This window comes from Anastrepha ludens, chromosome 2, assembly GCF_028408465.1.
Source record: "Anastrepha ludens isolate Willacy chromosome 2, idAnaLude1.1, whole genome shotgun sequence".
Classification (NCBI taxonomy): domain Eukaryota; kingdom Metazoa; phylum Arthropoda; class Insecta; order Diptera; family Tephritidae; genus Anastrepha; species Anastrepha ludens.
Window position 1 is genome coordinate 181,200,653 of NC_071498.1, and position 15,400 is coordinate 181,216,052.

Genomic DNA, 15,400 nt, shown 5'->3' on the forward strand with positions numbered 1-15,400 from the left:
ATATATTCGTGGTTTGAACCAAGAAATATGCATATAAATCTTTCTCACTTTCATTTCGATAACAATTTCCTGTATTTGAAGTAGATATAATGTATTGAAAGCAACATTCCGTTATGCGCCACCCAATTTCTTTGATTACGCCTTTAATAATATCCGAACATTTGAATTTGTTGCATACTTTTTGAGACTTCCGCAACATTTCCAATCTAAAATCAACTTATCCCGAGTTATGTGTATAGTTTAAAATAATAACAGTAGATGTTACAATAATAATATTTAAAAGCAAAAACAAAAAACTTAAATGTACCTAAACCAACCAATTTGTGTGCTACGTAAAATTGCGAGTGTAGTGGAACAGTGAGAGCACAGACAATTTTTATATACATACATACGTGCCAGCATACACACACATACGTATACATATATTTGAGCAAAGAATTAAAAATTAAATGTAAAATATTTCTGTGTCGAAATTAAGCATAAATACATACGCGTACAATACATACAAACATAAAGACATATTTATATAAAAAAATATCAAAAAACAAGTAAAACAAAATTTCAAGGAAATTTAACCCTTTTGAATGTGCGTATATTTAGATAATTATATAAATAAAAATTATGAAAAAATATTTAAAAGAAAATCAAAAAGACTTTGGCATTTTTCTAAAAGTCTACACATTTACACACATCTGTACATACATAGGGTATACTGCATGTATAGACACGTAGATCCGTTTCCAAAAAGCTTAACATACATGACTTGAGGCATATTTGTGTGTATACGTACATATATATATATGTACGACAGTCAGGATTTGTATGTACTTGTATATTTAATCAAAATTATAACAAAATTGAGTAACCATTGCGATGTAACAAAGAATAAATTAGGCAAATTACGTACGTACATACATACATACATACATATAGCATATGGAGAGAACAACAACAACAGAAAATAAACAACTGAAAGCCCGGACAGCATGAGAAAGACCACGACCACGACCACCACTACTAGACTAGACCAAGGACACATGAAGATGGCGCACAACGCGAGGTCAACAAAAAACAACAAGCAGCAAGCAACAACCAACATTAATACATAAATATGTGAATTTGTGGGCTTAGGTGTTGTTGGTAGAGTAGTTGACCTCCGCATCGTGCTGCCAACTTAGGCTGCGCACTGATCGAGATCTACCAGAAATATTTATGTAATTATTGATTATGTAATTTTATTATTATATTTCAAATTTACCACAAGCAAGTGCATACAAGCACAAACATATGTATTTATTACTTATATATACAAAAATACATACATTTAATACATTAGACACTATCTGTGATTAATAATCCAAAATTTTGATGCGAAAAACAAGTTTTCAGCAAATTTAGAAGAGAAGTGAAATGGAATGGATTAAAAAAGGTGATGTTGTTGAGAATTAGAGAATGAGAATGCAATAAGAAAAAATATGAGCAAGTTAAAAGAGTGTAAAAGTCTAAACAAACACAACTGGAGCACATCCTGTTTAGGAGACGATTACCTTAATACACATAGCACATGCATACATATGTACATACATCTAAACGCTGCAAGAATATACACCATACGTGTATGAAGGAAGGTATTTGTTGCAAAGATCATGAAATACAATAATGCTGAGAGAAAGAAATTTAATAGAAAGAAACAATAAATATTATATATAAAAAATAAATTTAAAAAAATGGCACTTTTGGATAAGTCTGCAGAGATGTTCAATCTTAGGGGTTACACCGCCATGCTAAAAACTTTGGGTATTGTAACCGTGAAAATAACTAAAAATTAGAAAAACAAATCACTATATGTACACACATATATTTTGAAATTATTTTCGCCCCACAACAGGAACAAAAAAAATGAAACTGCAAGCAGTGGTGCAAAATAAAATCAACCACACAACAAATTAAGGAAAGGCTTTGAGACTAACCTAATTAAATAACTGCAGCGAAAACGTTCGTTGCCAAAAAGCGGACTTTTGCAGCAAGTAAAATAAGTTGTGTGCAATTTTCGCCGCCAGACTCATTGCATAACATCAAAACATCCAGAAACTCGAAGGACATAAACACAAATTTTAAATATTTTTTTAACAAAAACGAGAATTTTGAGTAAAATTGGTGTAAAAGAAGAAGCATTCTTGCCAGGAAATAAAATTTTCTCTCAATATGTATGTATAATAGTAAGAAAATTCATAAAAAAAACTATATTTGAAGCAGAATACGGAAACATTTAAAATCGTTTACATCTACATGCAAACATACACACATGGAATGCATGTTGAAAACAACAAATATTAACAAAAAAAGTAAACAAAATTAAAAGTGCAATTACTTGGAAAATTAATGGTGAAATAATGTTCGTTAGTAAAAATAGAACACAAGACAGAAAACATTAAAAAATTAATAAATTAAAAAATTATATAATAAAATCGTGTAAAAAATTGCGAGTAGGGAAAATTTAGCAGCAAATGTATAATTAGATTTTTGATTGAACCAAATGAAAAATATAAAAAAGCAAACAAATTATATTAAAAAGAATAATTAAAAACAAGCTAATGTGAAAATGCATTCTGTATAGCAACAATTTACGAAAACTTAATGAAATTATAATTTTACTGCTTATTGTCGGACATAATTTGTACTTGGCGTTGGAATAAGTGTGTGAATCGTGTTTTTTTTTTCACTTGTAATAAGTAAAAACCGCAAAACCGTTAAAGATAATCTACCGGACATACATACATATACAATATAAACTCGCGTAAAGAGACACCAACAATAAATCAATATTTCTTTGCTGGGAAAAAGTTCATAAAAAGTTATAGATCAACCAAACAACAAAGAAGTAAATGAGTAGAGGGAGTAATAGAGGCAAACCAATGAAACATTTAACTACTATCGCAAACAAAAAAGTGAGTCTTTAGAAAAATAATTGTTTATCACTTTCTCTTGGTTTGCAAAATTCACTTTAAAACGATTTGCGACATTTCGTAAACAGTTAGACTACAAAATTAAATTTTGCAGTTGAATGATGCAACAAATTTAAGTACATTTGATTTGTTCACACCAATTTACAGTACTATTTCTGCTACTGCTTTGAGCTGAAATCAATTGACTAGAATGTCTGCACAACTACACTAGTAGAGCGTAGGTATGGTATACAAGTTGAAGCAACACATGTATTGGGACAAAAAGACAAGTTAATCTAAAGTTGATTTAATAATTAAGTTAAGGGCACTGAATGTCCAATCGCAGATGTTTGGAGCTGAATAGGAGAGCGTTTGAATGCGCGCAGAGAATGCAAAATGTATGTAAAATCCCTCAGGTATGTGTTTTATTTTCGGAGAGAAAAAAGATTGACTACCATATTTTTAAATACTATTTTAAAATGCTAAATAGGATGTTAGAATTGTAAAGAATAGTAAGCAGATAGGATGGGGCAGAGTGAAAAAAAGCTGATCGAATGGATCGTGAATGGAAATAACTGTCATTGAGAATGTTCTTTGCGTGCGAAAAATTGGGAAAATTGTATGCGCCAGTCAAGAAATCACAAATGCCTCTGTTTTCTTTGCATACACTTTGTTGGCACGCAGTTTAGTACGTACAGGCATTTATATATAAAATTTTTTTTTTTTGTATTATACTAGAAGTAATTTTGTATTTCAAACAAATATTACAAAAGTTCTTATAATTTTGAACTAAATCTCTATGATTTTGTTAGTGTGCAAACATACATACATGCAGTTGCAAGTGCATAGGAATTACTCCACATGTTTTGCGTACATGTTTTTGAAGTGTGCAAAGGGAATTAGCATTTTGGGCGATTTGTCTGCAAGGGAAGCAAATTTGTTCTATCACTTAACTTAAAAGTAAGAAATAAAATTAACATAGTTTTGTGTTCGATTATAAGCTGTTATGCCAACAACCCGGTCTGGCGCGCTGACAGCAACACGATTTAATATATTATTTAACTGTTAACGTATGCTTACATATTTTAGAGTGTAGAGAGGGTTAGAAGTGGAGCAGGCATAGATGGCGAAATGGGCTGCTTATATGTATATATAGACAAAATTGAATTTATAGTGCAATTGTTTTTTTAAAAAACGAATAAAAGTAGTGAAAATCTTTAAACGTGTGAGCGCGTTCTTCATTTCAAATATGAACATTATGGCAATGTTTTTTCTAATACGTATTACCTTTTTTTCTGTGTGTGTATAATTCGAAACATGAAGAAAGGACTCTAAGAACTTTTCATATTTTTTATGAAAGTATAGTGTTTCTATATTTTTTTAATTAACATTCTCTATTGTTGATATTTTCCAGCAACTATAGTGAATATGTTAAGCGAAATTAAAATCAAAAAATTTGCATAGAGCGCAAAGCGAGTTGATGAATGCATATTTATATTTACTATATTTATAATATAAATTTTTTTTTATATTTACATAACACATAATAACCGAACACATCCAAATACCTTTAAAATGAATATTAATAACTCTATTTTAAAAAAACAAAACAGAAAAAAAAAAGAAAAAAAAACAAGTTAATGTATAAAAAATTCTATTATATTCGCTATTTTGATTGAATGGGACGAAATAAATTTGTATGTATTCAATGCAATGCAAAATAATCTGTAATATTAAAAAAACGAAAATGTTGCAATGACCTCGTGTACCAAATGTTATTACGATCTGATTTGTTTAGTTTTTTTGTAAACAATATTTATTAATTTTATTATTACTAACGTTTACCAACTTAGTGTACGGTAGACCTCTTAGATGAGGTTAAGGTAAAACAAGTTTACATAAACTAGACGGAAATACGAAAACACATAATAATAATGCACATCATAAAAAAGAAATTGCGGATTTGAACAAAATATATATTATTTCTTTTCACATGACAACAAACGCGATATTTGTATTATCAAAAGCCACAAAAGCTATAAGAAAAATTTACTTGTCATCAGATTTCAAAGTCAAAGACTCCAAAATTTTATACTTAATCTTCAGCACTTCGAAAGCTATAGCCAAACAAACATTGTATCTCACCGTAAATTTTGAATACATTTTTTTTTTTAATTTCGCCCAAATTCTACGACTTCAAATTTAGATAATTAACCGCTGCTAAAGATATTTTATATACACATAAATATGTATATTTCAAAGACAATTCTAAATTTTTGCTCTATGAATTTAAAACACATACCAAGAAGAGAAGATTACACATTGATGAATAAAAAGTATACAAATTGTGTAAGAAAAAAAGAACATTGCGACAACACAAATAAAAGCAATTAAATTTAATTACAGCATATTTTCAAAAATCAATAGATCAAATAACGGAACAGAAAAAAAAACTAACTAACCTAATTCAAAGCAAGTAAAGCATATAAGTAAAACGAACAATAGCCCAAATATATATAACAATGCTTCGTGTATTGAATATATATCCATCTACACACTCTACGCAGTATATACAGATATATTGTACTATAGAAATATTGGCACAATTCTCAAGATAACCAACTACTATTGGATATTTACTGCAATAAGAACTAAAACCAAAACAACAACAATAGTAATCTTCCCTCTCCACACGCACAAAACATAACTACAATATGTTAAAAAAAGAAACAAATCAAGGAAATGAATATAAACACAGCCAAGAGTCGATTGTTATTCTTTTCAATTATAGCAATATATAGTCCAAACAATAAAAGAGTCAGCAGTAATAAAAAAACAATAGTAAAATACAGCAATAGCAGTTAAAAGATTGGCAACAACCAATAACTTGTAAAATTTTAATACTTACAATTACAAATTACAATAGCCAACACAAGAATGTATAAAAATGTACGGTTGCATAAAAATGCGATTGCAAAACCAAATTTCTTAAATTTGACATAAAACATAGCTGCCCATAAATAGCTAATAAGTAAAGGGGCATGAGGTCGGTTAAGCAGTGTGTTCAATTGTTCGTTACTTACCGGATGTCCACGAAGTCAGACGAATGCGACGACTTTTTTAAATTTTATAGCTGGTTTTTACTCATTTTCTTTTAAGCTTGCCTGCACATTTCGCACTAAATTAAAATGGTTGATTTTATACACTTTATTTTGCTCTTGACAGCCCCTTTCAAATTCACCAGATTTCACCGACACTCTGCGTTTTGTGTTGCGGATTTTGCCAAATTTAAATACCGATTTTTCTACGCATTCAGCAACACATGCGGCCACCACCTACCGGAACTGCCAGCAGAACCACATTTGTTCAGTACTGCTTTATCGTGCGCAGTTAAAGCAGTGCTCTGTGCTTTTTTTCAAACTGTTTCAGTGTCTGTTATTTCACTTTATTCTTGTTATTTTGAAGAATTGGCACTGTCAAATGCTTAATGTTGTAATGGTTAAATAATTGTTTAAAGTTTTAAAACTTCAGTAGCATATTGCAATATACTTGCACACACACTCAATGGTTTGGTGTGTATGCCTGTATTAGTCGGGTGAGAGAATATAAAAACGCTAAATCATTCGAAATAAGCACTGGCCCTAAGTAAATTCGTTTGCATTCTTAAGTTATTCCTTTTTTTATCACAAATCTATTAAACATCTCTCTCAATCATATATATGTTGGTACTTTCGCAAATTTACGCTTTAAATTTTTCGTGAAAATATCCAACTTTATTACTTCGCTACTACCGAACTTTCTGGCTTGTCGTCGCCGCTTGCCGACCGCAATTGGTGCTAAATTAACCGCAGTGCTACCCTCTCACAAAGAAAAAATTGAATGGTTATTTTCTTAAAAATAAAAGTGGTAAATAGTGGTTTTTTTTTATTATTAATCAAAAACAGTGAATTATGTTCAGCAACGTCAACCGCATTTTTATGTAATCATAGTATTTTACTTTCTTGTCAACTACTTTACATGCATACTGTAGTATAAAATCCCCGCAAAATCCCCAACAATACTTACAATAGATATTTGCTTACCATAGTTATACAATAGTCAACAAAAATAATTCAGAACCAATTATTACATAAAAACTTAAGCTAAATAAATGAAATCACATGAAATCAGTAAAAGTTTTGTCTCAAATACATACATAAAATACAAAATGTTTTCAACAGCAGAAAATCCAACAGCAATAGCCCGAGATAACAGCCTACAATAGCCCAGTAATTAAAGCAGTTTTAAGTAATCTACAAATGAAATAAACAAAAAATAGCCACAACAACTATATACAACAATAGTATACTTAAAATTCAGTAAAATACATAAAACATAATAATAAAAAGCAACATTTCCGTTGAACTTGTACTTAACACAAACTATAATATTTTACTAAAGCCTTCATTAAAAGGGCGCCCAAAAATGTGTGAAATGCATAAATACATACATATGTATGTGTTTTATCTTCTCATCGAGATTTCGACTGTTTTTATTCTTTGCGTCAACTGCATAACAGTTGCCAATTTCGTTTGAAATAACGGATATTTCTGTTCTGTTCATTTAAACTGTTTAATCGTTATGTTAAATTACATACATACACCTATTTTTGACTATTCTATATATTTACAAGTAATGTTCAGTTTTATTGTTTGTTACAGCGTGCTTGCGCATTCGATACCGTATGTTTATGTTGAAACGTTTACTATTACTCACAAACTAATATTTGTCAAGTGAAACATATTTTTTTCCTATCTACAAAATAAAAATGAAATAATTGAAAAATTATTGGAAACAGATCTAAATATCGCATAAAAACTACAATAGTATCTATCAATTTTAATGCATAACAATACAATAGTTTTAAAATAAATCTCACAATTACAATTACAACTACAATAGCAATAGCAATATCAATAGTATATAAGGCTCCAACCATAAACAATAAACCACAACTCAACCGAAAACAACAACCATGCAGAAGTTTAATAAAATTTTATAAAATCAACAAAAAACAAACGTGCAAGCTAATTTTTAATTCTCACAAGCAAAATTTAGTTTTAAAAAATATTTAATATTATCTCGATTCTCCAATTTATTTAATTTAGTATTGAAGTAAAAATTATTATACTCTCATTGTCCAAAATATTTATTGAATTTGTTATTTCTTTAACTTTCCATTACATTTTTTTTTAAAACTTTATTTAAAAAAAAATTTGGAAATTTTAGAAGTAATTCCAAACGGTAAAATAATAAAAAAAATAATGAACTTTAACCAAGAGAACCTAACAGATATATATGGTTCTGTGTAAATTTAAATTCAATCAGTTTTATAAAAATTCTACTATCTAATATTGTAAATTATATTAAAGTATGTTTTTCAATACAAACGATACAAAACTGATGCAAGTACAATATTTAGAATTCATTCCGGGTGGCAAAACTGGACATTACAAAACTACAAAAAAAGAGAAAACTTTCATATAAAATGTACAAAACCAGAAAGAGATAATATGAACTAAAACAAAATGTTTGCGATAAAATCCAAGCTGGCAAATTAACTTGAGTGCGAAATTTTTATAAGTTTTGAGCGATTTGTAAAAGAACCAAACTGTATCTATTATTTATAAGAAATGAAATTAGTTTTTGGAATGATTTCATTGGACTAGTATTCAAATACAATATAAAGTGATTGCGTTGATAATTTATGGCAGCACCAACAAGGCAACGATAAAGGTTACCATAACCAACTGATTTCACGTTACTCGACTTTGTTGGGCCCGATAGCAGTTCGGGAACCGATTACATAAAGGCAACGCAAAAACAAAGTTTTACTGCATTATCTTTCAAAGAAAATGCGTCTCGAAACTGTTGCGAAATGAGGTGTATGAACTGCATATAACACAACTTTGTGAGCTGCAAAGATAAAATTACCCATTTTGACTTATTCAATTTTAAAATACGTAAATGGCCATAAATTAAAGGAAAAATAAGAAAAAATTTAAATTTAGTTCAACAGTTTTATGTAAAATGTAACTGTATAAGAAAATTTGTGCATTTACACTACGTTCGTTTGAAGCATAAAATTTTATTGGAAAGTTTGTTCGTAGAAATATATTTCAATGAATACTTAAGTTTATTCAAATTTAAAGTGCTGCAACAAAAAATAAAAAAACAAACAACCAAAAAAAAACAATTTAGAAATAGTAGACACTAAAATATTGAAAACAAAAAACATACATATATTTACAAAAACAATCGTTCATTTGAAAAATGATTACTGCAAAGAAAGCAAGCGGAATCACTTTTAGAGACGATATATATTGTTTAGATTGCCTTAGATTTGTATGTGTCTAATTAAATAGTTTAAATAGCGCTATGTGGATGTTTGTTTTTATATATATACATATTTACTATTTTTATAATTATTAATATGTAATATTATTTTAACACGATTGATTTGTTTATACAACTTTCTATGTTTTTCGTTATTTTATATATACCTTACATACTTGCTTATATACATACATATATATACATAAATTACGCATACATACGATATATTGATAATTTTTAATTTTAATTGTTTAAAAATACAAATACCAATATACAATACAATACACAGACAAATGGATAAATATTATATTAATAAATAAATATTTTAGTTAAAAAAGAGGAAAAAACAAAATGAATAATAATTTGTGTGCTTATTTTTTTGTTTTTGGAAATGAATATTTTAGCCGATTCTCAGGTAATTTTTTGTCATTTTTAATTTTCTTAAACATTTCAGTTATATATTTTAACATTTGAAAGTTTTTCAATTTTTGGACTTTTGGATTTTCTAGATTTTCTAGATTCTTAATTCGAAACAGCAATCAAGCAATGCGTTTAGTTTTCCTACAACACATTAGCTTCAGAATACACTTTCAAGCAGCAAAACAAATAAAATATACCGAGTTCAATGAAAGGCACACACGCACAACCATGCATATATAGGTACATACAAATATATGCTGCAGAAAAAAAGAAGAAAAAACGATATCACAAAAAGCAATAACCAGTTACAAGTATAGCAAATAAAATTACAGTATTTAAGCGATTAAAATACAATGCAATAGACCAAAGTGAATATTGGTCGTGTGGGGGTTAAGCGTGGTGAAGGTTAAAAATAGTGTCTGGATAGGCTGATTTTTGGAGTGAAAATTTTCTGCATTCAGCAGCAATAGTTAATAGATTGGCGGTGATTGAGTAGTAATGATTTCGATTGGGGTTTTCGCTGAAAAAAACTGCACTCATATAAGTACGAGTATGAATGGCAGGAAAGTGAAAATATATTTCGGATGAAAATTTATAAAAACGAAAAAAATAAAAGATAAATTCTATGAGCACCTTTTTCATATATTATCTCGGCTGAGGACACTATTTTCTAATCGAAGACCATACGTTAGACCCCAACATTACCACTGTTTGCTCCATTTTCACATTGAGATATTGGCAAAATATGAAAAAAGACAACAACAATGCAATAGTAACAATGAAATAACAGCAACACTCTGTCTTTCGAAGTACAAGTATCACGACCGGCAATTTATTGCTTTTTTTATTTTTTATTTTTGGAATTTTTTAAATACGCTTATGTACATACATACATGTGTACACCTATATACTTTCCTTTCACATATTCTTCAGTCTCGTTTTTTCTCGTTTTGATTGTGAATGTTAGACTAAGCACACAGTTACCCATTTGGATACATTGTGCGCCAGAAACCCACTTACAAAATGCGAAACAATGAAGGACCAGTGAGTAAACGGTATTCAATGCTGACTGCGCAAAAACAACCATCACTAACAATAAGTAGAGAGAATTCTTATCTAAATATAACAACTTCAGGGATCAAAATTTCAAATATTTTGATTTATTTAGTCAGACAGGAAAACCAAGCTTAAATAGTTAAACAGAAAAAGATATATACTAAAAATACATACTAGGGAGACACTTGACCATATCCAAAAGATTTTTTACAAAAAGCGAAAAAACTCAAACAAAAAAACCAAAAACAAAAACAAATACAATAACAAAAAAGTGGGGGAATATGGCGTCAAAGATGGGAACTATGTTATTATATACATACATACATATGTAGAAGTACTCATGGAACTCGTTTGGCAGCTAAGCGAGGGTGAGTTCGATGGAAACTTCGCCTTCAAATAGCGCACATAAAACATGTATTAACAAAAGCTGTAACCTAACAATCTTTAAGGAAATGAAGTCTACTATTTTGTAAATAAAATGACATTTTTGGTATAAAGAAATTTAAGGTAAAGAAAACAAAATCAAAACTAGTAAAAAGAGAAACCGACTTTTGTGTTTCTTTAGAAAATTTAAGCGATAACTTGTTTCAAAACTTTGTATGTAATTTTTTGACAAATGCTAAAAGCACTTAAATAAAATAAGAGTAAATAGGTGGAGAATAATGATGTATACGATATTAAATAACTAGTTTAGGCAAACAAAAAATTTAATATATAGAAAAAAGCTTCTGGAAATGCTTACTAAATATTATCAAGGTATGCGAAAACATTAATTTTATTCTTTTTAAATTGAAAAAAGGTAACAGAACAGACACATAAACACAAATCGAAAGCATTTTAAGTGGGTTTACTAAATCAGGAAAATCAGAAAATTGTTCCCTATTTTTTTTAATATTTTTTCAAACACGTCCAAGATTTGATTTTTTCAAGTTAAAAACTCAGCAAAATCGATAAAAACTGAATGACTTAAAAATTGAGCTATAAAAGGTGAACTACGTGCACGAAAAACTTATTTCATTTTCATTCCATTTCCTGTGTTCATGCGAACTGAGTTTTTGTATTTGTTTTTTAATATTGTAGTAAAAAAATTACCGATAAACTTTGCTGAATATTCAAAGAAACCAAATTAAAATCAAAAGAAAATTGTGTATAAAGTAACAGGAGGAAAACACCTCAATCTTAACGCTGGGCATGACAAATATTGTAAAATATTAATAAATAAAAAATTCAAAAATGCGAGTAATGGAATGCATGAAATGTGAAAATGCAAGATGTGTACCAACAAACAAAATAGCAACAACAAGGAGAACAAAAAGATTTACCTACCTATTGTAATAATGTGAACTTGGAGCATACTCAGTATTTTATTAATACTGTAACGATAAATTTATTTGAAAATAAAACTATAAAATATTATAAAAAAAACACAAATGATTTTCACTCAAAGGGGAAGTCGCTCAACATTAGCACTTGGCGTATTTCTTTGAGCTATATACAGGGTTTGCGGCGGCATAATTAGGGTTGAAACTTAAAGTTTCACTCTGAGCATAAGAACGCATGGTGAAAAGATTTTTAGAGGTGTACTATCTAGCACACCGTTATTTGGCTCTGAGCGAATTTGGCAGATATGTTGAAGTCATTCATTTTGTATTTCACTAAGCTAAAGCTAAATTTTGTGAAACACAAAACGAGTTGCGTAGAATCCAAAGTTCCCCTCCAAAATTTTTTTTTCACCATACCTAACGAGCAAACCTGGTAGTGGGATGCGGTACACTATACAGGGCTAGTTTACTGGGGTGGCAGCCCTTGGTCGGGAAAAACCCGAGTCATTCCGGTAACGTAGACCGGCTGCCATGGAAATGTGCGTGCTGGGTACTGGAACAGGTTAAACTCCTACTTATCCCGAATCGATCCCGACATACTAAACATATGTCCGGCATGTGAAGGCACCCCGTACGACACTAACCACCTTTTCACGTGCCCCCTCAAACCCACTCATCTAATACCCCTCTCCCTCTGGACACAACCTGTCGAAACAACTAGTTTCCTGGGCCTACCGATAGATGAGCTAGACGAAGACGACCGGTGATTACACTGTGCTGTCAGGGCAAACTTACTGCTACAACAACAACAACAGAAAACCTGGTATCTATCATCCTTGTAAGAACGGGTAGGGACTCGCATTAGCTTCGTTGTTCGTGCCGGATATTTAAGCTGCAATAAGCGGTGCCATAACCGTAACCATAGCATCAGCTGTTCTGATCAAACATACGGGCATCACTGTAAACGATTATAGGTGCCACACCATAACGCAATAGCCATAACCGCAGCCGTATGTATCTATGAATTTTCTTTTTTCTCCGCAACCATAAGTATCTAGCTATGAAATGGTCATCGCAGATTTTGTTACGTTACAATATTCGACGTTTACGTGCTGCCAAATGTGAAGATTTGACTCATTCTTTGGTTCGCACCAGGTTCCAAGCGTAGACGGGGCACAGCCGGATGTGTAGAACAAATAAAAATTAAGTGAATGTGAAATAAAAATGAAAAAATGCAATTGAGCTCCTCGCGAGAGAAGGGCTGGACTGTAACTTCCAAATACTATTGTGCATGAAATGTTGAGGAAGGATCTTAGACTTCATCCCTTCAAAGTTCAACCGCTTAAGCCGAACGATTACAGATTACGTAAAAATTTAGGCGAGGCAATGTTGGAGCGATTTCGTACGGTAAACACTATCATTTGGAGTTATGAATCTGTATATTACGAATTTGTTGTGTGCATCTTGTTGTTGAGCAGCTTTTTCACTCGGGTGTTGGCCACTGCCTGCTACAAATTCATGTTGCATGTCCGCGTTGGCTTCGAGTCCGAATCAATCAAGTAATATCCGCCTGAGAATAGATATATTTACGTATGTATGTACACATTATATATATAATTGACGCTCACACACTTTGTAGGTGGTTTGATCGCGTCTTGGATGGTTTTCCCATAATCCACATTAAGTCGACGCGGAAAATATATTTTATATGTACGAGTACGTTGCAAGCAATTACTGTTTTTTCTTTGCCCTCAGTCACCGATTGGCCTCACTTGGATTAAAATGTTATCATATCTAATCTAAAAACCCGATTAGATTTAATTCTTCCTTTCCATAAGTTCAAAAATCCAGTTCTTAAAAGATTTACTTAAAATTTTTGGATAAATTTTACAATTTAAAAACAAGTCTTACGTAAACAGATTTGTTACAGTAATTTAGAATGGCTCACTACATTAGCGCATCTCTTCGGTTTCGAGAGCATTTCGATCCTTTGAGACGCCTTAGCCCTTAGTGCTGATTTTGGTACAGCCCAAGGGTCAAGGTGTTCAAAGGATTCGTACTCCTTTGGAGCAGCTAATTCCAGAATACGAGGTGTAGGTTTAGCGCGCAAGGCTTTAGAAGGAATGAGATATGGATATTTTCGCTTATCTATATTAGCTGGCGGTTTCACTGGTGCAACTGCCAATTCAATAATGCGTTTAGAGGCTGAAAGACAACGATAGTAGTAGATTTACTATAGCCCTCCATGGCATGTTTTAGTTTAGGCAAATGTGTATACATACGTTGATAATTTGTTGTTTGATTTGACTTCTTTCCTCGCGAGATTGAGTAAACTATACCTATTCCACGATTAACTGGCTGTGCCAACTCAATGATACGCTTGGATGGTTTGTAATGCTTCAACGCTGCTGTCAACTTCCATTCTGGCTTGATGTAGTCAAATCTTTCTCGAGGAAACGACAAATACTTTAAATGCCGTGACTTCTGAAGTAAGGCCTTAAATGCGGGCATCCTCCAACGAACTTAAAACATACCAATCATCCAACCGAATGAAATTTGAGAACAAATGCCGATTTTTTCGCTGAAGGCTGAGACAGTTGAAATGTAAATTCATATGAAAAAAGAAAGAGTGTATGAAAAACGTATTGGATACATATGTATGTATGTATGTATGTGCATATGTTCGACGTTAGTGGAGTTATTGAGTGGAAATGTTGCCCTTCAGACATTTTGAAATATATATAAAAAAGTCTAGCATTTGTAGAACTGGCTCTGTTATAGATACATACATGTGCACATGATATACTCGTATACACATATATATTTCACGTGGCACCTAGGAAGTGCCTTACCTTCATTATATTTCTTGATGCTAAGTTCTAACTTCCGGTACTCCAAAACGCTGCCGGGTCTACTTTATTGCGACGGCCAAATTGATAACCGCAATTAAGTAAACTTTTATCATTATGAAATTTTATATCTAAGAAGTTGCCACCCCAATTACTTTAAATTTGCAACTGATATTTAATATAGGGTTTTTCAGTAAGAGCGCTTCAACTTTTGAACTTTTTTGAATAAAACACAAACGGTTTGACTTGTTTAACTAATTTTTTTTTATTATCGAGTTTGAACATATACATTTAAGTATGAAAATCGATTTCTTTTGCATGACCACCGCGTGCATTTTTACGAAGTCCAATCGTTGAACCCAATTTTCGACCACTCTTTTGCATAAATCGGCCGAAATTCCAGCAATTTCGCGTTCAATATTGGCTCTGAGCT

The 15,400-nt window shown here is 31.1% G+C and overlaps 1 protein-coding gene across 1 annotated transcript; it reads right to left on the bottom strand.

Moving 5' to 3' along the window:
- Positions 1-13,924: 13,924 nt before the first annotated feature.
- LOC128855985 (uncharacterized) lies at positions 13,925-15,096 on the bottom strand. The gene is made up of 3 exons (XM_054091295.1): positions 14,971-15,096; positions 14,401-14,706; positions 13,925-14,323 (listed from the first exon to the last, which is right to left on the bottom strand). The coding sequence occupies exons 2-3, from the start codon at positions 14,627-14,629 to the stop codon at positions 14,043-14,045; spliced, it is 510 nt and encodes a 169-aa protein (XP_053947270.1). The 5' UTR covers positions 14,630-14,706; positions 14,971-15,096; the 3' UTR covers positions 13,925-14,042.
- Positions 15,097-15,400: the final 304 nt, after the last annotated feature.

Excerpts from the sequence above, each read along its gene's own strand:
- LOC128855985 (XM_054091295.1), bottom strand. The coding sequence starts at position 14,629 with ATGCCCGCATTTAAGGCCTTACTTCAGAAGTCACGGCATTTAAAGTAT. Across the intron at positions 14,324-14,400 it reads TCAAACAACAAATTATCAAC|CCTCTAAACGCATTATTGAA; the intron begins GTATGTATACAC and ends GTTGTCTTTCAG.